General features: G+C 54.2%; 8 protein-coding genes across 8 annotated transcripts; 3 read left to right on the forward strand and 5 right to left on the reverse strand.

Moving 5' to 3' along the window:
* Positions 1 to 1,006: 1,006 nt before the first annotated feature.
* Positions 1,007 to 2,507, reverse strand: BU26DRAFT_517382 (uncharacterized protein). The gene has a single exon (XM_033828566.1). It carries the CDS (start codon positions 2,447 to 2,449, stop codon positions 1,181 to 1,183), a length of 1,269 nt encoding a protein of 422 aa, XP_033685555.1. The 5' UTR covers positions 2,450 to 2,507; the 3' UTR covers positions 1,007 to 1,180.
* A 247-nt stretch (positions 2,508 to 2,754) lies between these two features.
* BU26DRAFT_503215 (uncharacterized protein) lies at positions 2,755 to 3,789 on the forward strand (the record flags this gene model as incomplete). Its single annotated transcript, XM_033826684.1, has 3 exons — positions 2,755 to 3,100; positions 3,131 to 3,267; positions 3,511 to 3,789. 3 exons carry the CDS (start codon positions 2,755 to 2,757, stop codon positions 3,787 to 3,789), a joined length of 762 nt encoding a protein of 253 aa, XP_033685556.1.
* Positions 3,790 to 4,370: 581 nt separating this feature from the next.
* Positions 4,371 to 6,450, reverse strand: BU26DRAFT_265643 (uncharacterized protein). The gene is made up of 9 exons (XM_033821308.1): positions 6,010 to 6,450; positions 5,881 to 5,957; positions 5,652 to 5,681; positions 5,442 to 5,592; positions 5,199 to 5,371; positions 5,065 to 5,112; positions 4,845 to 5,015; positions 4,590 to 4,759; positions 4,371 to 4,537 (listed from the first exon to the last, which is right to left on the reverse strand). Exons 1-9 carry the CDS (start codon positions 6,160 to 6,162, stop codon positions 4,479 to 4,481), a joined length of 1,032 nt encoding a protein of 343 aa, XP_033685557.1. The 5' UTR covers positions 6,163 to 6,450; the 3' UTR covers positions 4,371 to 4,478.
* Positions 6,451 to 7,103: 653 nt separating this feature from the next.
* On the forward strand, positions 7,104 to 8,094 carry BU26DRAFT_603131 (concanavalin A-like lectin/glucanase; the record flags this gene model as incomplete). Its single annotated transcript, XM_033835400.1, has 2 exons — positions 7,104 to 7,981; positions 8,031 to 8,094. Exons 1-2 carry the CDS (start codon positions 7,380 to 7,382, stop codon positions 8,092 to 8,094), a joined length of 666 nt encoding a protein of 221 aa, XP_033685558.1. The 5' UTR covers positions 7,104 to 7,379.
* Positions 8,095 to 8,657: 563 nt separating this feature from the next.
* Positions 8,658 to 9,939, forward strand: BU26DRAFT_423269 (checkpoint protein hus1; the record flags this gene model as incomplete). The annotated part of the gene is made up of 5 exons (XM_033823502.1): positions 8,658 to 8,700; positions 8,749 to 8,854; positions 8,908 to 8,920; positions 8,970 to 9,726; positions 9,815 to 9,939. 5 exons carry the CDS (start codon positions 8,658 to 8,660, stop codon positions 9,937 to 9,939), a joined length of 1,044 nt encoding a protein of 347 aa, XP_033685559.1.
* Positions 9,940 to 16,286: 6,347 nt separating this feature from the next.
* Positions 16,287 to 16,807, reverse strand: BU26DRAFT_265701 (uncharacterized protein). The gene has a single exon (XM_033821309.1). It carries the CDS (start codon positions 16,664 to 16,666, stop codon positions 16,373 to 16,375), a length of 294 nt encoding a protein of 97 aa, XP_033685560.1. The 5' UTR covers positions 16,667 to 16,807; the 3' UTR covers positions 16,287 to 16,372.
* BU26DRAFT_591431 (uncharacterized protein) lies at positions 16,792 to 18,142 on the reverse strand (the record flags this gene model as incomplete). Its single annotated transcript, XM_033834798.1, has 3 exons — positions 16,792 to 17,351; positions 17,472 to 18,017; positions 18,118 to 18,142. 3 exons carry the CDS (start codon positions 18,140 to 18,142, stop codon positions 16,948 to 16,950), a joined length of 975 nt encoding a protein of 324 aa, XP_033685561.1. The 3' UTR covers positions 16,792 to 16,947.
* A 1,886-nt stretch (positions 18,143 to 20,028) lies between these two features.
* On the reverse strand, positions 20,029 to 21,899 carry BU26DRAFT_423988 (P-loop containing nucleoside triphosphate hydrolase protein; the record flags this gene model as incomplete). Its single annotated transcript, XM_033823540.1, has 2 exons — positions 20,029 to 21,567; positions 21,618 to 21,899. The coding sequence occupies 2 exons, from the start codon at positions 21,897 to 21,899 to the stop codon at positions 20,029 to 20,031; spliced, it is 1,821 nt and encodes a 606-aa protein (XP_033685562.1).
* Positions 21,900 to 21,991: the final 92 nt, after the last annotated feature.

Below are 21,991 nucleotides of genomic sequence, written 5' to 3' on the forward strand. Positions count from 1 at the left end.
AAAGGCACATCGCTACCTGGGTTCCCGGCTGGACGTTCATGGCGGTTCGCTGGGTCCTGGATGAAGTCGTTCGCTGAGGGGAGGATATACGGCTTCAGGACTTCCACGCCTGTGCCGTTGAGATAGGCGAGGTCGGAGCGGTAGTCGTAGATCAGTCCATCTGTGTTATTTTCCGTGCGCTGGAAGCGCCAGTCGGCGTTGAGACTGATGCGTTCGCGTCCGAGGGTCGTGTTGTTTTGCTGGTAGTTCTGGATTGGAGAGGCCGCAATTGGTTTGAGGTTGGTCAATAACACCAGGCCCGCAAGGAGCCTGCACGCATTGAAGGCCATGTTCCTGTTTCGCGTCTCCAACAAGGACGCTTATAGACAGCCTCGACGCTCCACAAAGACACGTGGAAGGTCGCACCGCAACCCTCATGGCCTTTTGATATTCTCATAGCGGAGAAATTCATTCCGTGCATCCTATAAAATGACAACATTGTACCGTGATACCAGAGCCAAGTCAGCTAATATTTGCGCGGAAGGAAACTACGGATGCGCGTTAGCAACGCATCTAAGCAATAAAGAAGATGATCGACAACTTTCGAACGGATTTCCACCCATACAACGCCTGGCGGGTGGAGTGCCGCAGATAGCGCATCCCCTGTCTTCGGGATATCAAAGAAGGTCGAACGCGGGGTTTGAACCGAAAACCCTCCGAATACGTATACGGTGATCGGGAAATACGAGCTCCCCGTAACCACGGATGAATTCAGGGGAGAAGCATCGAGCTCACTCTTCTCGCTCCTTTATTGGTTCGAGACGTCTCTTCGATTTGGTGTGCTTTCTATGCTGTTTAGTTTAGTCTGCCCTTCGTACATCAAGAGTTCTTGATCCTCCATATCGCACAAGAAGGGTGTTGTATGCAAGGTACCTGGCTAAATTGCGGATGAGATCTGCCAGAGCACGTTAGCGTGAACAACGGATGATGTCATCGCTCGTAGAAAGCTCCGGCAACACTACACGCTGCTTTACCAAAGCCGTCAAAATATTCTCCAGCTATGGCGATACTATCTTTACCTCTCTTACTGTCATTTCTCTCACAGGAAAGTTGGAGTGAATAAAGAATGTGGACTATAAATTATACATTAAGAATAAGTAGGAAAGGGGTATCAAACCAAATCAAAGAAATACTAAACCTCTCAACCCGGTCCCTGGTAAGGAGGAGGCGCACCATCCTCATCAAACTCCGGGGGCCTCTCCTCTGCTACCAGCATCTCTCTCCGAGGCCTCTCCACATCCGCCACAACGACCACCCTCCCAAACGCTCCCACGACCTCAAACTTCTCCTTAGCGCACTCGCCCCAAATCCTCACCTCCAACTGATGCTCCAAATGCATCGCATAACTCGAAAACCCCGGCGCTATCTCTTCGGGAAACCTGACCGTAGCCAGCTCCAGCCCGTCATACAGCAGCATCTCGTTCCCGGTTTTGTACTCTTGATCGAGCAGAGTGCCCTTATTGCGGTGCGAATCCCGAAGCGCCTGACGCGTGCTAAAGACTGAATAGCGTGCGATGCGGACGTCGAGGGTGGAGGTGAGTCTGACGCGCACGCGGCGCAGATAGATAGGCGGGGGATCGGGAATGTCTTTCGAACGATCCATATGCAAGAGGCTGAGGGATATGGGGATCGGGCAGCCAGTGGTTAGGACGGCGGGACAGGTCGCCGACACCCGGAATCTCGCGAACGGGGTCGAGGCGTTGTGCTTCGTCCAGCTGTGTTTAATCTTTGCTAGCAGCTTCTCATTCGGATCGTAGTGTGGGTGTAGCCTGTACGTCCGCGCATACGTACCGCGGAGGCCGTAGTAAGTCGGTTGCGGCAGCGCGGTAGGAATCGCAGGCAGGGCAGGCGCCGGCGGTCGATACGACAACCAAGACCGTACCTGGGCACTCGGTGACCCAGTCGACGACGTATACAGCTTCGCCTCTAGAAAGTAATCAACCCGCTGGGAGCTCTCACCTCCGTGGTAGAGACCATCAAACATCCCAAAGCTCGGTGGCAGCACATGGCCCGGCTGGCTTTCAAATCCGTCTTCCGGCCTATACAATCCGCCTCCATCGCCCTCTACACACTCGGGGAACTCAAATTCGAAGGGGAGTTCAACCCTGTCGTCCCCTGTAACGCCGTGCACGCGCACGATATCGTAGCTCGCGCCAGGCGTCGGCGACGAGAAGAGAATGAGCTCGCGTGAGAAGAGCTCGGGCTTTGCTTTGAAAGTTTGTGAGCTTTGGCCGTTGCTGCGAACGATAACGACATGTAGTCGGCCCGTGAATGTTAGAACGATGCGGTGTGGGCGCGTTTTGGGATCCACGCGGACCACCCCACGGACTAGCTCGCCGCTCGTGTACGTGTGGAGCGCGCGGTGTGCGATGAAAATAGGGCAATGTTCATGGTTGGCATATTTCGTCATTTCGAATCTTCATCGATCTGGAGTTCTGAGTCATTGTAGGCTGGAGAGAGATGTGGGGTTATAGATGGATGTTGGGGTGAGCGCAAGGCTGTCTTTGGCTAGGCAAGTACGAGGCGCAGGGAGCACAGCCTCGCATCCTTCCAATATTAGGCAGGCTCTCGAAGGAACGGGAACTCCGGAAATAAGGCCAGCCATCAACACCATCCACCCACCCACACCAACGCAAGTAATAATCTTTATATATTACTTTTACAGCTATTTTCGCGCATATCGGATATTCTCTCGCTAAATTGCAGTATCGCAGAATGCCGCAGAGGCGAAAACGACGTCGTTTTTCCACTCCGCCGCCCGTCGTAGCCACCGAGGAATTCGCGTCGCATCAACAAGCTCAACTCGAAACTCCACAACGCTCCGCCGTACTTTCTACGCTGTATTTCTGTGAGGTTAAAGGCATTGCCTGTAACCTAGCAGAAATCAGAGAGGTTTTTAATATACCTGAGAGCACTGCCAGCAATATTATCAAGTCAAAGCGCGCCCAACGATTACAGAACGCCGACGAACCTAACACGCGCGGAGCTCTCCGAGAACTTACAAATTCGGACGCCAACGCTATCGCCACCTATATTAACGAAGCTCCTTTTAAGGAGAAAGGTGATCCTTAGGTGGACCTTGCTTTTAGAGCTAGCGTCAATCCACCTCCTAGCAAGAAGGAGTGGTCAAGAAGGATCGTACAAAAACGCGTCACCGAAGTTTCCGGCATCAAAACCCACAGGGCAGCTGTAAAAGAGGACCACCCAGAGCCCACCCAGAAGGAGCGCGTACGCTGGTGTATATACTAGCTACTATACAAGCCTCATAGGAAGGATTGGTATACTGTTATTTAGTGCGATAAGCTCCACTGGGCAACTAGCCCCCAGCACGTCAAGGACATCAAACGTTGGCCAGGCACAGAGCAGCGATACAGGGAGGATAATATACAGTACCAAAACGACGCTCGCCGGGACCCAAAGAAGAAGAAATAGTTTCATATATTTATAGCTGTTGGCTACGATTTCGCATAGTGTATGCCCTACGACGCTGGAAACTCCAACGGCAAGATAAACGCCGTAACTTTCCTCAAGATCCTACCTCACCTACGCGACGCTACATTGGGCAGAGAGGTGGCTATATATATGGACTGCGACTCTGCGCATAAGTTAAAAAAGGTCCTTGAGTGGATGGACGCGAACGGCATGGATTATATTATTGGGGCGCCTTCAAGCCCTGATCTATTGGTGATGGAGACTTGGGTAAAACCTCTCCGCGATCGCTTCAAAGCTCGGAGAAGTCAAACAATCTAGCAGGGCTGCGAGCGCTTCTACTACTGCTGGGACTAGCTGAAAGCTGAGAAGATAAATAAGACTATTGACAGCTATCTAGCGCGCCTGTGGGAGTGTCGGCGCTTGAAGGGCAAGGCTACAAAGTACTGAGGGCTCCGGAGCTCTCCTAGAGTCGCTACACCAAGAAAATTATGTATATACAACTCTCCAGCAATCTCTACAGCCTCAAAAAGCTCGATAAACTATTAAAAAACCTTCTGAAATGCTAAAGTCGCGATATTTGCTGTGGTTTTCTGGCTTCTGGCATTTTCGGTGGTCCGGGCTTATTTCCGGAGAAACCGTTCCTTTGAGAGGCAGGGTCGACTTCCGATTTACGAACGATCACCAGACCAGTGCTTTGACGAGCAAGATTATTTTGCATCATCCTATGGCTCCTTCTACCTACTAGCGCTGGGAGTAAAGGTAGGTTCGTCGCGAAGCGAAAGGAGCATGTGACCGAAGGGACCTGTCACATATGCAACCACAGACTTTACGTAAGCAGTGAAGAGGCATAGAGTACCAGCGGGATAGCAACACTTTGGTTAAACATTCTATGAATCAGCGTTATCATATTACCCCACGTCCTTCTCAAAGAGCGAATGATATGAATTAGAAGACACGGTTATGCGGGAACGAGTGTATCTGTCTCGAAACGCATTCCTTGGCCGACTCTAATCCCACCTCTTCTTGATGTACTCGGGCATGTGGCCACCGGGAAGTTCATTGACCCCTTCAAGCCGTTAGCCATGCCATAAATGATGACTAGGGAAGGGGCTACTCACAGGCATCAACCTCCTCTCGCACAACGCGGTCCTTCTTGCACGCGTTCATAGCGGCCGCGTTCTGCGTCTGGAGCGTCGGGCAGTTCTGGTAGCACGGGCTGTCCATGGCGCGCTGGAGGGAGTCATCTTTCCAGCCGAAGACGTAGTCGCCGTGATTGGCATAACCAGTTCTACGAAGAGAGTCAGTTCATGGTGTAGAGGTGGTTGGATGAAGACCCTGCACGTGATTTGGATACGTGAGAGACTTGGACCTACCCATCGCCAAAGCTCCAGACAAACGGCTGAGTGCCATCGGAAGGCCAGTCGGCCTTGTTGTTGAACTGCTTGGTCTCCCAGATCACCTCGTAGAAGAGCTGAGGCATGCGCACGGGGTGGGATGCTGGGCATGGGCCGCCAGACTCAAAGGTGCCGTACTCGGGATATGCCCTAATGCCCGTCAGTCGATGTCTGGATGTTTTGGAGGGTGATTGCTTACATATGAGACATATGGTCAGGCGAGTCAAGATTCTTGCCATCCCAGCAGCTAATACGCGTGTTAGCGGCTTCTCTCGATCAAACTGAGGGCTCTGGGGATTAAAAGCTGAAGCCTGGTGCTTGTAGGCTACTCACGTTGGGAATCGGACTGCCGTCATGATACCAGCGGGGCAAGGTTGCGTGGGGAACTCCAGCGTCTGGGGGTCGCGTGTATTCATATCTTGAAGACAAGTGAAGGTGAGCTGTCTGAAGCGCTCTGCCTGCTCCTTTGTTCGTGCATTGACGTCGCCAATGTACATGCGGAAGCCCTGGTATCGGTGTCAGCGATACTGGTCGAGCAGTGCATTAAGGCCACTTCATGGAGGGTGCGAGACATACTGGCTTAAAGGCCGTAACTTTAGAAGTTTGCTGGAAGTTGTATAGGCCATCCTGCATGTAATACACCGTCATGCCACCTTGCACGCCATCGAAACCAACGTTCTGCTTTTGGGGGACGCGCTTGTAGGTGCCATTTTTGGCCTTGAAGTAACTGTCATCAAGTCAGTCTCACTCCTCAATGGAAGCTTGAGCTCTTCATATGAAACTCACAGAATAGCAGTCCAGTAGTTACTGAAATCTGTTGAACGTATAGAGTCAGCAAAGTTCAGAAAAGTGGAGAATGGTGCGCGTATTTTCCGAACTGAAGCTGCTCCACCACTACATCGTCATGTCATGGCGTTTTGTGCCCTTTGAGTTGAGGTAGCGAGTTTGTAGAACTTGCCTTCGCTGAACTGCAGGGGGTTAGTGTCCATCTCTAGCCTAGTATTGATCTTGTGATAGGCATACCTGGCACGTAGTACACGTGGATTCTGTGGGCATGTCTTTGCTGGGCGCCATGGTCACATTGAAAGAATTCTACTTGACGTTAGTCGCGTGAGTATCCTCCAAGGAAGTCAGGAGTACTCACTCCTCCCACAATCTGATGAAGATGCGGAGAGGGCGCCATGCCAGGAGTGACCAGCGGATCCAGGCGGTCAATGACGAGCTGCGCACAGGGGAATCGCAGCAGCGCATTGGCAGGCGCCAGAAGGGCGAGCGCAACGGTCGAAGTCCACTTCATTTTGGTGTCCGTCTAGAGTCGCTGTAGCGTCTGAGACAGAATGGGGGCAGAACGGACAGCCTCAGAGTGCTTAGTCCCCTTATATGGACTGAGCCGAAAGAATATCACTGTCGCCAAGGGCGTCAAAATGCCGGCTGGGCATTCACGTATGCTGCTGGGCAGGAAGTCGATGGTGGGGCTTAGCAATCACAGACTCGTGAGAGAATCTGGAGCTCTTCTTCCCGATACCCGGCCTAAGGATAACAATGACGCCTCTGTATTCAGTCCAAGCCTCGTGTATGTATCGAACATTCCTGAATGGCTGTTAAAAGGCTTATCGTAGGAGATCCACGCCATTGTGGGGTCCCTTTGGGTGTCAACATCAGGTGCGCTGATAGCTACGCATCGCGAGACGGCGTCCACTGGGCTTTTATGCTTGGCATCGCTCAGGATCGGCTCGTCGGTCTCGATCTAGAAGCACACCGCGATTGGGCGATGTTCCTCTGAGCCCCAAAGCGACGAGTCGCCGTCCTCGTTGATATTCTCTCAATATCTGCCCTTCTCGGCCAAGTATCGGCAGTTGCATTCCAAGGCCAGCATGGAGTCGCAGTCGTCAATACTTGTCACCGGTGTGACTATCTCATATTGCGCACGGCGGCTGAAGGGCGCTGAGTGGGTGTCCAGGCAAGGTTGGTGTTGGCTGTTGTGCGCTCAAAGTTACACGAACTCTGTAAAACGCTTCATTCCCATGTCGCCAAGCTGCGGGGGTATAACCGCCCCATATTGGCCCCATACACATATATTGTCCGCTGCCGCGTTCATCTCTTTTCCTCTCGCCTACGAATGCCGTTAGACTTTCATTCAAAGGCGGATATCCGCCTTCTTTATTTTTCTTGGAGGAAGACAAGCTTCCAATCGGTGACTGTCGAAATACGAAGACAGGTCTTGTCCCGCATCATTGTGAACAGAGCCGTCGGCGATGGCGAACGCAACCCTTCTTCCAAGCCCGCCTAGGCGCGATCCTGTAGAATAATAATTTCGAACCGGGTAGACGCCGCTGATTGCTATCGTATCTGTTGCAATCCTTAGCTGTGATTCCTCGCATTTTAAAAGATCCTTCTGCAAAGTCAGGTCCGTCCTGTTTCGAGCGCCAAAGTCATTTTTACTCCCTTGGGCCGCACTGCTGTACCCCTCTAACTCACCTCCTATTGGCAAAGATCACACCTTCGTCGGCCAACATGAGAATTTCCACCTTCCTCAGCTCGGCTTGTTGGGTATCCAGTGTCCTAGCGGCATTCGACCTCAACCGTGCAGGTGCGGCTCTGAAAGCACCTGCCGGAGACTCATTCGCCTCTGTGAGCGGCACCTTCACCGTCCCTAACCTCTCGGGCACCAACCGGCTCTCCATTTGGGTAGGCCTCGGCGACAGCCTTGAGCAAACCTATGTCCTCGGCGGTGGTATTCTGTTCAACAGGACATATTCGAGCTGGGCCGCCTTCTTCCCCGGCCAAGCAACCGACACGACGTCGCAGGTGCCTGTCGCCAATGGAAACCAAATCACGGTCACGGTCACGGCCCAGGCAAGTGGTGGGACGGTGACCATCGAGAACAAAACGCAGAATAGGAGGGCGACTCAGACGATTGCAGCTCCCGCGGGTGCAGATCCATCGGCGCTCACCGCGGCGGATTGGTGGGTGCAGGCTTATCAGGTCGTCCCTGGAGAACTCGTCAAGACTCCCAGCTACGGTACTGTCTCATTCACGAGCTGCACGACGACGACGAAGAGTGGGACCAGCGTACCCATCTCTAATGCAGGACGTTATGAGATCCAAGGCACCAGGTAAGGCAGACCTTCTCTTTCAGCGTAGTCGGCTGCTAACTCGGCGCAGTGGACAGATGTATTCGTCGACGACCGTCTCGGGCACCGGAGTCTCCGTCAGACGAACTGGCTAGTGCTGTTAGTGGTGGGTTTCGAGCAAGGCAAAGAATGGCAGAACGAAGAGGAGGAAGGTGAAATTGTTGTATACCTACCTTGAATAGACATGTACATACGCTTCCCCCTTATATATACCCCTTCGGCACATCTTCCACTGCCGGCCTGTTGTTAGATGAGGGCAAAATACATCCTTGTTCCCCCGCAATGATCGACAAATCGTGAAGAGAGCTGTATTGCTAGTAAATACTCGTAGAGACGAAGGACGGCCGGATGAATCGGCTCTAGAAATCTATTCGAGATGCTGGTGAAGCCGGCAGCTGAGCGGCAGTTCTCTGGGCCAGGACTCAGGGCCGAATCCGTGCGGATAGACAACGCATGCTTTTCCATTGGTGGGAGCAGTCGCGTTTGTGCGAGTCGGCAATGGATTATCCATCCTCGAGATATATGAGAGACGAAGGGGACACTGGGGAGTGGTCATCCGGGGTCGAGGAAGACGGACGCTGCAAGCCCGCACGGGCCACACCCCCGCATCGTTCAATTTGGACGCGACGCGACCTGCCACACCCCGTCGTCGCCCACGATGCGCTTCAAGGCGTCGATACAGAACATCACCACCTTCACGAGTGAGCCGGCGGCTGGAGCAGTATGGAGCGGAAGCTAATGCTTTGCAGAGCTGACGGCGTCGCTCAATTCGCTCGGCCCGCTTGCGTGGGTCAAGCTCAGCGACGACCAGGTGTGCTTCACCATCATACCGGAGCAGGGCACGCAGGTGTGGGCGTGAGTGGGCGATATTGCGTCCCCTGATAGTGCTTTGTATTGACGTAGCACAGCGCCCTGTCCATTGTAAGCGCGCCATTGCAACCTTCCGCGCCCGTATCCTAACACTACGAAGGACACCATCTTCGAGACGTACACGGTCCAGTCGGCAGCCAACAATGTCATCAACCTCGAGGTCCCGCTCGGCCCGCTCAATCGCGCCCTCAAGTCGGCATTGAATGCGACGTCGGCCCAGATCCGCCTCACGAAGAAGGACAGCATGCCGCTGCTCGCCCTCACCATCGTGACCACCTCGTCCTCGAACTCGTACTCCGCATTCCCCACAGGCGCCAGCAATGACGGTGGCCTTGACGCGCCCTTTGACGACTCGTTCGGCGGCGGCAACCGCGAGACCATCATCACCCAGGAAGTGCCTGTTAGGGTGCTCGCGCCGGATACAGTGGCAGGGCTGCACGAACCGCAGTGCCGGGAGCCTGATGTGCACATCATCCTACCGCCGCTCCTACAGCTGAAAAGTATCAGCGACCGATTCACAAAGCTTGCACTCGCAGGAGCGAGGTCAGGACCAGGCAGCACGGCATCAAGAACGAGACTAGAAATGGCTGCGAACATGCATGGGTGCCTCAAGATGAGCATAAAGACGGATGCCATGAGCATTTCGTCCGTCTGGACCGACTTGAGCAACCCGGAACTAGATCCAGGTCAAGTGGCTGGAGGAGAAATCGGCATCTCGGAGCACCCTAGTACGAGAATGAAACTGCTCGGCTCTGCTGATGGACGCAGCGAGGAAGGATGGGCATCAGTGAGGATAGATGGACGCGACTGGGGAAAGGTGATGAGTGTGGGTAGGCTCGGAGGGAGAGTCATCGCATGTGAGTATTCTACGCGTTGAATTGGCGTTAGTGCTTTGCGAGTTTCAAACACGGGAACCGCATGGTCGACGACTCTGACAACAGCCAGGTTTTTGCCATGAGCATGCGCTAATCCTATATGTCTACCTGCCCAGCGACAACGGCGAAGATGAATCGGTCCTAACGGTACGTGACCTCGCACTTGCTTTTCTGATCACTCCTTTGAACAACTAACGAGCCTTGCAGTACTATGTCAGTTCCTACAGCGCTTAAGCGACATGCGCGGATTCACGACGTTCCATGAATAATGATCTAGACACCTATCTCCCACGAGACGTATACTATACTAAGATAATGCCAAGCAAATTCCTGTCTAACCGGTTGAAGTTCACTCACAACTGCAATATTAATCAGCACTCACGCTGGTACCCTATTTTGCTCGCACCTCGCTCACCATGACAAATACAGCGCATCTGACTCTCTGTCAGCCCCCAATCGAGCTACCTTCTAGAAGCCCGACGAAGGCCTCTTAATTCCCGAGAAGCGCTCACTCAACCCCCACGAACAAAACGCCTGCCGATTTGTCCTACCAAGGTATCTTTGCGACCCATGTCGACAACGAACCATAGTTCTGGGTTCTGCTGCTCTTTAAAGGCCCCAGACAAGGCGCATTCGGACTGCATCTCGCAACATCGAACCTTTTCCGAGCGAATACTGCGCCCAGTGGATTTGTCACGGGAGTGCTCATGCTTCACATCGATATTGGGCTCAGGCTACGCCGCACTTTTGGGTGATGCCTGATATCAGGATGAGGGGTGCCCAGCTCCGCCCGTTGCCCTACAGTATGCAGCCCTGTCAAAATGGCTGCGTCCGTCAGAACATTTGGAAGCGAGTATTCGCCCCCGCCATTGTCCCGTGCTGCCTCTGTCCAGGGTCACTCATCACTCCTCAGCATGTGTGCTATACTGACAGTGCCACATCGCTGCGTACTATCGCTTGCTATTGCGTCTTACCCCTTCGAAGAGAGTAAAAAGTTCCAGGCAAGCATGCATAGCCTTCCTGTGAAACGCACGAGACACGCCCGCACCGCAATCTTCAAGATCCTGGACCCGCATAGCAAGGTTGATTCGCCATTATGAGCGGCAAGCACAACATGAACGGAGGATGATCGAGTGCGTGGGACAGGGTGCGCATTGCATTGAGTAAGAATGCAGCGGCGGGAATCTCGGTCGATCGTGAGACTGCTGATATTGGGGCCCGGAGCGAGATGGAGGGATGTAGTGGCCGTATGGGAAGGTTGTTGTTGGTGAGAGAGTGGGTGAGTCCAATGAATAAGGACTGCAAACATCCAGTGACTGATTTCATGCCAGGTGATGATGGCTACACGCTGGAAGGGGGCCCTCAGTTTCTTATCAAGACAAATCGTGCTTGCACGCACTGATCTCGCCAACTGCGAAGGGCGTGCTCCACCAACAGAACAATCCTCATTGCGAGCGCGACTTCTGACCTGGTATGTTCTCTCTTTCGAGCTAATTAGATGCCGCAATTAGTTCTTTCTGTAGGCAAGCAAGTAAATGAGAACAAGACTCGGAGTACGTACGCCATTGCAAGAGCCGGGAAAAGCACGTTGTGATGAGCGAGACGGAAGAAGCTAGATTTTTCTATACAGAATTGGTCTATCAACCTATACCCACCCAGTAGCGTAGCGCCGACGAGCAGCGAGCAAGGTGGTAGAAGTAATGTGGCTAGGTTTGGATTCGCCAACGCGGACAAATCGCCTACGATATGGTTAGAGTACCGCAAGAGTTGGTGAACAGATGCGAACGACCACAACGATAGCAGGCTAAATAATGCATCATTCCATCTATCTATCGACGTGTACCCGCGATGCGATCCTACTACAGCGGCATTCTAACTACAATTCCTGCAAGTACGCAGCAATGCGGAACACGAACACGAGCGCTGGCCTCGGCTTTCTTGGACGAACCGCTACGTTTGATGAGTAGCCAGCCGCTGCATACGTACCCCCTCTCCTCTCCTCCTTGGAGGGGGTGAGAGAAGCGAAGGAGAAGATTGAACAGAAGTGCTTCTTTAGCACGCGTTCAGGCCGGGAACCTATTGGGATAGAGGGGACTAGACTTCTGTGAGCGTACGGGGCAACAACTCTTTTTTTTTTACAAGTGTAGGGAGCATATGGATCATCTGTAGGGGTTGCCCAGGGGTGTGGAGTCAATTGGTAAGCTATGGCCAAGGAACTAGAGCATTGCATTTCAAACGCTTGTCGTCGTGGAACGAGAAGGCAGGAGTTGGCGGACGGAACGTAGAAGATGTGGACTTCGCAAAGTAAAATTGATATATTATAATTGGTCTTCGCAACGTTTGACCAGAGCTGAAGGTGGGAATACCGCCCGCCTAGCATGCTGGCGTGCGTATGCACTGCTAGGCTCCGACGATGCGCGACGAAAATTCGATCGATTAAACGAATGTACCGAGAGTACTAGCGAAATACCTTCTTGGACATGCAGGCGGTGTGATTTATTCGCGTGGCTGTCCTACAGCACGATAAGTACCAGGTCAGTTCAACTCAATTTGCAAAAAGGACCTCTCTCCAGAGGACAAAGTATACCCTCCCATCCTCCCTCAACCCAAATCCAAATCCGGCAGTCTCGCAGAACCCAGCATCAGCGCCCTCTCCCGAAGCGGAAGCCTTCCAGAAGGAATCCTTCGTGAGCGCGAGGGGGGCTTGCTGTGCTGACATGCATAGCGCCCGAGCGGCTGATGGCGCAAGCAAGCACCTGCCTGCACGCGCAATCTTACGAAGTGCGCAATCTTGCACGGTTCGGTTCGTCGTCCACGGACTTTCGAAATACTGGGGTCTATGCAGGTGCGTGCGGCCACGTTGTTTGATGCCCGGTGTCCGGGGAGGGGAGGGAAGGATACCGAGGCAGAGTGAGTGCATGGGAAGTGGGTGTACGTACGGGGGATTAGGCAACTGAGACGGATTGGGGTGAGGGTAAGCGAGCGAGAAACGCGACAGAGAGCTCGCTTTTGGCAGCCTGAAGTGGAGAGGCTATGTATGCCGCATGCGTGCGTGCGAGTGTGTCGTGCGAGGGCGGAGTCAGGAGGCAGTTTTGGTTTGCCCTACACGACTCGCATTTGTACTCCAACTCCAGGGCTCGGTGACTCCTTGGTGGAAGCTTAGTCGCTTCGCCTCATGGAGGAAGGGACTCTCGCCTTTTTGGCGCCGCCGACCCGCTGTTCCGGAAGCATTCTGCGCCCGTATCGCTTATTCTCACTACATCCAGTAAGTCATCGTTCGTCACATCTTCGAGAAGGTGTGGGCATAGGTGGAGATCCGACCCAGCAGCTTGGTCCCCGGATTCCGAAGGATGAGAGCCGCAGGGTATTGATGGCCGTGCTAGGGGCGTGGCTTGTGGATGGTTGGTGTAGCAGTTGCCGTTTCTTGGCATACTCTGTGTAGTGAGATTGAAGACACGGTGTTGAAGTCGAACAGTAGTACGAATACTACTCTTAAGCGAAGGCGTTCCTGCCGCCTGGTGGACCTGATGAAAACTCTGTCAGTGACGGTATAGTCAACATCTGGAGTTCGGAACGCGAAGTATTTGGGGGCTAAGGCGTACAGCTAGGCAGACTTCACTGCACTACCTTATCGCAGCCTCCACTCCACACTTACAGTTGCACAAGGATGCCAGTCCGAGAGACATTGACGTCATGCTTGTCCCTTCTGCCACGTTTCGCAGGATTCGCCGGCCTTGCAGAGTCCGGGGAGCACGTGAGCTGCTCACTCAAGAAGGCGTGCTAAGCTTCAACGTCTAAGCACTATATTTGAGACAGCTGACCGCCCGAGGTATACTTAGGGGGCCGTGTGCTGCTGCGGAGGCGTTAAGAGCGTCTAGCTCTTCGGGCGTGTGTGGCCGCCAGATGACTGTGATCAGTGCTGAGAGGGGGCCTGAAATACAGGAGCCACAGACTGAGTGGAGGCGGGTCAATAAGCTAGGTGCGACGGCCTGTAGAGATGTAGTGCGGGACGGGCCGTTGCAGTGATGCGATGTGGTAGAAGTGTTTGTCAAAAGTCGCGAGCGTGAGCGCATGGCGAACCGAGACGGATATGGCAATCATGACTCAGGCACCTGAGGGCTTTATGAGGATACTTGTAGAGTACTTCTCCTTTTTTGGACCCCGAGAAGCTGCGAGATTTGATGAGCTATTATCTCCCTGGAGAAACACTTACTCGGACTTCCAGCGTGCCTCCTGTATGCCCCACATCGCATATGGCGTTTACTTGAGCGTCCGGTATCCATGTCCATTGCGCACGGCAGAGCTCTTGTAAAGTCGAATACGTACACTGCTCTGGGCTCAGTGAACCACTGAACTGTCGACCTACGTGATGTGAATGCCATGAAACCACCCGCGTCCAGTACGGACGAGAGGAGGTCCTGACGGAGAGGTAGGATGGAGCGGCGGATCTCGTGTTACGGCACGCAAGAATGGCGCTAGAGGCTCACAGGGATACACATCTCTCGGACAAAATTGCTGCTCCAAGGGGACAGTTGCCTGCGCAGACCGGACAACTTCTGAAAGCGACGGAGAAGACATTCCATTTCCTTCGCCTTCACAATGCTGCGCCTTCCACATGCAAAGGCAATTTCTTCGCAGCATTCGACGTCGCCATGCTCTCTCCGCCATGCCTGCCACTGTGCATACGTCCGTGCGATCCAACGAATCGCCCATGGAGTCACTAGATCTTGATCTCCGGTGAAGCCGTGAAGTCGGATGTACGCACTAACACGCTTGATCAGTCACAAGGCCTTCCATCTCTTTACATCCATGTCATCGAATGCCACCTCAAGATCTCTCGCATCAAAATGACTCAAAGCGGCATTATGGTCGAGGATGTTAGAGCGCGAGGCATCAAGGCATAGAGCTCGGACACGCCGAGCCGCGCGGGGTCGCAGCGTTTCATCCCCAAGGCTTCAACCTTCTTGGAAGGACCCTGAGAATTAGTCTACGATGACTTACGCTTTGGAGTATCCCGCACAGACTCACCTTGGCGCACAACGCGATCGCAAACAGCCTCCGCTTATCGTGGTCCGCGATCGAAAATGATGACAAACTCGCTCGGCTGTAACTACTCGGGAATTCTAAACTAGGTCAGTGATCAGCAGTTTTATGTCTCCATGGAACATGGTGCAGAGCTAGTGCTCCAGTCGTCTCAGCCTTACTGCCTTACGTGAACATCGCGAGGCTGTATTTCCAATCTTCGACGAGGCTGCTGACCAAAAAGCGGGGTTTTTGTGATTCGCGCTTCGGAAAGCCCTAGCTGCTTCGCACATCTTGCCCCTTCGTGGTCAACGCTGGTATTGATCGTGCGATCGATAGTTTACGAAAGACGTCGTGAAACATTGCGAAAATGGTCGAATGCATGGGGTTGGGGGTTTCGCGACGCAGGGAAGTGCATCGGACGAAAATGCTCAGGCACGTGCAACAAATGAGTCGAACCCGCATGCAAATGACTCTTCTGTGCGCGTAAGGCATAACAGTGAGTCAACTCTTTTTGCGCAGAAACGCGCAGTGGCCGGCGGGCGGGACGAAAAAGCCTTGTGTAATGTGTTACAGGTTCTCGCCCCGAGGAAGCGACATGTTCGGCCTTTATTTTGGTATTCGGGTGGGACGCCATGTGCGACGGAAGGAACCGAGAAAGAGCCGATGGAACACCTGTTCGTTACGCTTCCGTGGCTCCCGAAGAAGGGGACGTGTCTGACGTGGCTTCGATAGTGGGTCTGCAAGAAAGTAAAACCGAGTCGGGATGGGTAAAGGGGTTTGCGAGAATAGAAGGGCATTGCGCAAGGCTAACAGGGCGAGCCAAGGGGAGATGAAGGGTCGCCGTTCGAATCGCAAGATGGGGCCAAGTTTCCGGAATTTCAGTATAGTAGATGAGGTGTCGTGGATTTCAAAGCGCTCGGCCCAGAAACCTGAGGCATTCACGCATCCCATCCGAAAGCAGTAACTCTTCAGACCCCAAAATAGCCCTCTTCCAGACCGTCCCTTTAGCTAATCGCACAAATACACCTGCTAAAGGAAAGCGTAGCTGCTGACTCTGCATAATAATAGGCTTAATTGCCACACCCTCCTCCAATGAGGGGACTTCAGCTTTTCCATGCGCCATTACCGGTTTGGGCAAATGGCTGAGATAATGCTGCGGCACAGCCATGAGGTCAGCCCTACGACCAGGGAGGCCCAGTCTAGCCGCGGCTATCGCGTCTAGCAGCTAGATCGGATACCTATTTTTGGAGGGTGGTGTGCTGCACTCCGATGTGTGTGGAGCTGCGGAGGGTTCCTGCAGCCGTGGCCTTTTGTCGGGTCTTTGAGAGGGGCACCGAAGGGATGGCGCAAGTGTGAAAGGCTGAAGCCTGGTGAACTGGTGAACGGAAGCTTGCGGCAGGCTTGCGGAGGGCAACGTTTCGAATCTTTCATTGTGAGATGCTGCGTCTGCGCTCCATTCGCGGAAGGGTTCCTTTTTGCGCAGCCTCTCTTATCGATTCAATAAACCCGTCACTGCCGACTCGCTTCCGCACGATAATGCCATCTGTCTTAGGGGACTCCTTTGCCTTGCCAGGCATCTTCCCCTGCGTTGCGCTCCTCGCTGTCACGGGTCCTGCGGCCCCCAAAGATAGATTCGCTCAGGGGCTCCCGTGGTACACTGAGTTGCTAATCGATTCCCTTCCCACGTAGTCGGGACGGATGCATACTGCATATGCAATACACCTCGTGGCGTGTGGTCACACGAAAGAGGCTCAATCCCGACGGCGGGATGATCTGCGCAGAGAAACGTAATGCTCGTGGTCAGTAAATGATGTGAGAGGGCCAGGGACCTTGATGCACTGAACTTCCATCTAGTAGGATGACAACGCAGGCCCCAGTCTTCCACGCAACGGCACATTTGTAACACTATAGGTTCGCTCGTAAGTGTGCATACGCGAGCTTTATTGGCGTATGCCTTTATCACGGGTTAAGAGAGTCGTTTTCCGAAAGCTTATTGGAGTGTTGAATGCCGGGGCCCGTGCGCTCGAGTAGTGAGTATCGAGAATATTATTTTCGGACACCACCAATTGCACTCGTATACTTCGCTTTGCCTTCTTCTCACATGAAGGCCGTGGCCGATTTGCCTGGCGTCCGGTGAAGGGCAATACTCAGAGTTCCAGGCGTTGTGGTTCAGCAGGCTCAAGGCAGCGCATGGTGAATCGGACTGCGCAAACACGGGAGCGTAGAAAATAGTACTGGGGTCTGCGGAAAGCTCGTGTTTGTGGCAGCGGCAGCCTTTCCGATCCGGAACACGCGCCGAAGAGCTTGAACTGCGCACTGGCGTGCCGGCGCCCGCTGTCCAGCTGAAGCTGCTCCGCTCGAACGGTGCCGGCTGGAATTGGCGGGCATTGAGATCCACTCAGGAACATCGTGCAGAGTGCAGCACAATCGCTGAGCGCTCACATGCGATGCTACTGGTCCCCGGCTCCGCTCCCAGCACGTAGGCACAACGGTCGGTCGTCTTTCCGGTCGTCGGGCTCGACACGATGGCTTGCGAGCTGGAGCCCTCTCAGGCTCTGAGTCCTCTGCTGCTCCGCCATGCGCTGTATTCCCCGTAATTATCACTCAGTAGTCTATGGGCCCTCATTCGTCAGTAGTGATGTCGCAGAATCCTCGAAACAGGTAGCCGGCGCTGTAACGTCGTCCCAACTAAAGTTCCGCACATGGCAAGGCAGGCCTCGCGTTCCATCCTGTCCAACAGCGCGCAAAGGCCCGCTGGTGTCCCTGATCGCGATCTTGACAAATATGTCGCACCGCGATAATTGACTGTCTTCCAAGAATCCCCGTCCCCAAGCGGCGACGGGGTTGCCGTTGATCGTCGCGAAGTCGACCGGACGGAAAGAAAGGAAGAAGGAATGCGAAATCGGTGTAACGGCGACGGGATGGCGGACGATAGGCGGCGCCGCCATCTCGTAGTTCCCCATTCGCGGGTCGCAGCGGCCGGGGTCCAGGGGCACGATGATGGCGGATGATGATGTATGACTGTGCTGCGCGTATCCAAGCATGGCCAATGAGAGGGCGTGTAGCGCTTGTGAGGGCGAGATGGAGGAGGACCGCTGGAAAGCCTGCAATGCTGCACCCCACGCTTTTGGACCCGTGATGGGGAGTTGGAGGACGGCGAGAGAGGAATATGTGTCTTAGCGGGGGAGGGTGGAGGGCGAGAGGGAGGCAGGCAGCACCTCTGAATGACGCGGCCGCGCCTTCCTCATCTCCACGCCGTGGTAGTAGCAGTGCCGTCTTTCACAATCGCAAATCAACCAAACCATACAGGCCATCTCCGTCCTATCGTTCAATCCTGCCCTAGCACACATCCCTCCAGCGCCGTCGCTGCCATAATCACAGGGTCCAGTGGGCAGCACCAGCACCAGCATCAGCCGCGCCGCCGCCGCTCGGCGTCCGTGCACTGCGGCTCATGGCACCCCTGCACCACACCATCACACTGCCACACCCCAGTCCAGCTCCCTCGGCCTGCGCTCTACCTATTCCTGTCGCATGCTGAATACTGCAACGGTACAGAGCGGCCAAGCCTCGTCCCCGAGCGGTAGCAGGGTCCAGGGGGCCCGGGTGCTGATGACTAGATGCCTGAGCGTGGCTTGCCAGGGCAGAAGCCCGAGCCCACCGTATGGAACGTCTGTGGAGGGAGCGCAGCGCACTTGGTATAAAGATGCCTGGCCAGGGCACCCGTAAACAGGCAGCTCAGTTTCAAACTATCAGTCATTCAGTCACCGTTTTCTTTTATATTCTTCGGGAATCTCCTTTGAGTCAGTCGCTTGCTCATTTCAGTCATCAACTTCTTCGACACCCTTCTACAGCCGTCTCAGTCTATAAACGCTCCTCGACTCATACACTCAGCATACTCCTCCCATCTCAGACAGCTACAACAATCTCGTCGTAATCACCACCATCATCGCCATCTTCTCCTACTCGACCCGGCTCCAGTCAGTGTCGGCTAGTCAAGCGATCCTCGACATCTTCACCCAGACTACACTTGCAATGGGCAGGGGTATGTTACTCCATTCTCTCACTGTGTGCTAAGAAGCGCTTGCTAACGACGAGAAGGAGGCTACAACTAAACCACCACCTCAACCTTATCCACCAAGCCAAGAGGCGCCCTACCAACACCACAACATCAGCGATCACACCGTTACCATGGGTCGCGGCGGATACAACTAAATCCCCAGCGGGTGATCCCGCAGCCAGCAACACTCGAGAAGCCGATTGAAGCCTTCAGCAAGACCACATCTCGAAACGCCACATGGCTCCCTCCACCGAAGGTCCACCGCATCGTCTTCGGCCAGCATTCAAAATGCTCCGCAAGAAGCGCGTTGAACGGTGGCGCGCTTGACGCCACCGTCAGCAGCCTCTTCTCTTCTTTCTATTGTCTTATTTCCTTCCAGGCCTCGGCCGTGTATTATCCTCTGTACTTCTACCAGCATAGCGCAGCATCTGTGGTTTCTTCTCCTTTCGGTCGTTTCGTCATTTCGTTCTCGTTTTTGTCGGTAGCATTCCAGCGAGCGGGTTTGGGTCAACGGACATGATTATGGGTTATGGGCAACGGGTAACGGGTTACGGACACGGTACGGACGAGATATCCAGGGCAATGGCGTTATAGACGGTGGAAATATCGCTCTTCGCTGAGCGCTGGCGGGGATTTGGACGCTTTCGCGTTCTGGCGTTATCTTGTTCTTTTGTTTCCCAAATTGTAATCTTTGCTCTTAGACTGCGCGTTCTTGTCTTTTTGGGTTGAGCTGGCGGTATGCGCTCCCCATGGTCGATCTCATACCCTGGCGGTATCTCAAATCCACAACAATACTCCTTATATCCTGTGCGCGATCGAGCGATGGTTTGGCGGGGTTCGTGATGCGATCCTCATTTTCCGACGCAAAACCTAAATTATGAAAAACGGGTTAGCACTCAAGCGAGGAGTAACTCCAGACGAGAGTGGGGACGGAGGTGTGCGCAAATGAACAGTGGAAACTGCCGGGTGACTGTCTGTGCCGCATCCGTTGCCGCAGCGCCTCAACCGATGGATGTCATCAGCAAAAAGGGCGGTGGCTGGCCTGTGTGCGGCACGGTCAGGTAGTACCCGACTGGTATGGGGTCCAGAAGCGCGATATGGATGCTCAAAGAACGAAACATCCTCGTGCTACCGCAAGGGTTGTTGTTGTGGTTATGTATCTGCATTGTCCGAGATATGCAGCTAAGTAACAAATGGCGGACTTACTTTTCGAACACAACGCCCAAGACTTCTTCCACATCGCCACTTTCTCCACGCCCAGTAATCCTGGCTAGCGCATCCGCAGCGAGGCGGAGCGACTCAGCGGCCACAACGATGTCCACTTCATCCGTTAGGTCAGGCTGGTCAAATCCTAGGCCAAGTGGGCCACTTGTGGGGGCTGCGCCATCTAAATTTACTTCGGCGGGAGGACGGCCGTGAACGGCTCTCAGGAATGCTTCAAGATGAGAAAGGCATTCGGAAAGCAGGACGCGCTGGCGCTCAGTTGCACCAAGTGACTCTTGCCAAATGCACGGGTCGGGTTCTGAGTCGGGTACCAAGGCCGCGGTCATGTCGTTGAAAGTTTGGAGCAGACCTTGGAGGAATGATTGGATATTGCCGGGGTCCCTAGGTTGCACTTCGGGGAGAACAGCAGCTTCTCTGCAAGAGACGAAGAATATGCGGTCGGAAGGAATATCGAGGCCAGACTGTAACTTTTCTTTCCAGTTCTCGGTGGATTGTAGTGGTTCCGGTAGTTGGTCAGTCTTATTGATAGCAACAACGACATTGATGCCCATTTCAACACACTCCTGTGCTGTTTCCGTGACCTCGGGATCCATCTCGGCTGTGGCGTCTTGAACGACGATTAGGACGTTCGACTCCAGCGCGCGTTGCTTAGCGCGCTTGATGCCCTCTTGCTCGATAGCGCCAACGACATCGGCGCCGACAACGCCAGCCTTCCGCAGGCCAGCCATGTCTCCAATCTTGACCAACCATCCACCCAAATCGATGCCGACCTCGACGACGTCTCTGGTTGTGCCAGCTTCGTGAGAGACAATTGCGGCATCTCGGCCTACGATGCGGTTGAGCAGGCTGCTCTTCCCTGCGTTAGGCGCCCCAAGGAGCGCAACGCTAATGCCGCTTCGCAAGAGCTCGCCTCGGACCGCGTTTGCTATGTGCGCTTCCATTTGAATGGTCAATTCTCGCACCTGATCCGCCACAGATGCGCAAAGGGCCGCCGGTGACTCATCGAAGTGCTGGTCCTCGGAGAAGTCAATCAGCGCCTCCAGCTCCCCTCGTGCTTGGAGTAATAGCATGCGCCAGCGCTCATACCGCGCGGCTAACGAGGAGGTCGTGCCGCGCACCGAAAGCATGCGCTGTTGCTCCGTGGTAGCGGAAAGAGTCTCGCCTAGCGACTCGATTTGCGGAAGATTCATGCGATTGTTGGCGAAGGCGCGCCTGGTGAACTCGCCGGGCTCTGCATATCTGATGGGGTGAGTTGCACCCAAAGCACCAAGGCTAGGAGATGATGCGCATTGGGGTATAGCAGTCAACACGGCACGGACAATGGCTGGCCCGCCGTGCACATGGAGTTCAAGCACATCCTCCCCTGTTACAGTGTTCGGGGCTGGGAAGTAGAGCACAAGGGCGCCCGAGTCGAGCAACGTTGCCGGAGAAGGAGGAAGATGCGGCGCATAGAGCTTGCGAAGCGTGGCATGCCGAGGGTTCGGAAAGGGGTTTGAAGGACACAAGCATTCGTAGATCTTGCGACTGGTTTAGAATGGTTTGCCCGGCGACTAGGGAGGAGCCGTACCTGTCTGCATGCTGGACCCGAGATGCGAATGACAGCTATCGCGGCTTTTCCGGAAGCTGTTGAAAGGGCATATATAGTGGGCTCATCTGGATCCGAAATGGTGAAATGAGAAGAGCGGCTCTGAGGAAGGTTCAGGAGCCTCCGTTTGTGTGGTGTGACGCCATGGCGGTGAGCGAGCCACGACCGTTCAATTGGCAGTTGAACAGGTCGGACGAGGGAAGCAATTGCCCTTCTTGAGCACAATTGATGGATTCTTTGCAGCGACGAGATGGACGCTCTCATTCCGAGAGCAGCTTTGGCGATGACATGGTGGTGTTGAGATTTGCGACGAACTGATCTCCGCATTGCGCATGGGCCCTCCGAAATCTTGGCGG

The sequence above is a fragment of the Trematosphaeria pertusa genome, assembly GCF_010094035.1.
Source record: "Trematosphaeria pertusa strain CBS 122368 unplaced genomic scaffold BU26scaffold_5, whole genome shotgun sequence".
In the NCBI taxonomy this organism is placed as follows: domain Eukaryota; kingdom Fungi; phylum Ascomycota; class Dothideomycetes; order Pleosporales; family Trematosphaeriaceae; genus Trematosphaeria; species Trematosphaeria pertusa.

Excerpts from the sequence above, each read along its gene's own strand:
- BU26DRAFT_517382 (XM_033828566.1), bottom strand. The coding sequence starts at position 2,449 with ATGACGAAATATGCCAACCATGAACATTGCCCTATTTTCATCGCACAC.
- BU26DRAFT_265643 (XM_033821308.1), bottom strand. The coding sequence starts at position 6,162 with ATGAAGTGGACTTCGACCGTTGCGCTCGCCCTTCTGGCGCCTGCCAAT. Across the intron at positions 5,593-5,651 it reads AACTACTGGACTGCTATTCT|TTACTTCAAGGCCAAAAATG; the intron begins GTGAGTTTCATA and ends ACTTGATGACAG. Across the intron at positions 5,372-5,441 it reads AAGTTACGGCCTTTAAGCCA|GGCTTCCGCATGTACATTGG; the intron begins GTATGTCTCGCA and ends CACCGATACCAG.
- BU26DRAFT_265701 (XM_033821309.1), bottom strand. The coding sequence starts at position 16,666 with ATGTGCCGTTGCGTGGAAGACTGGGGCCTGCGTTGTCATCCTACTAGA.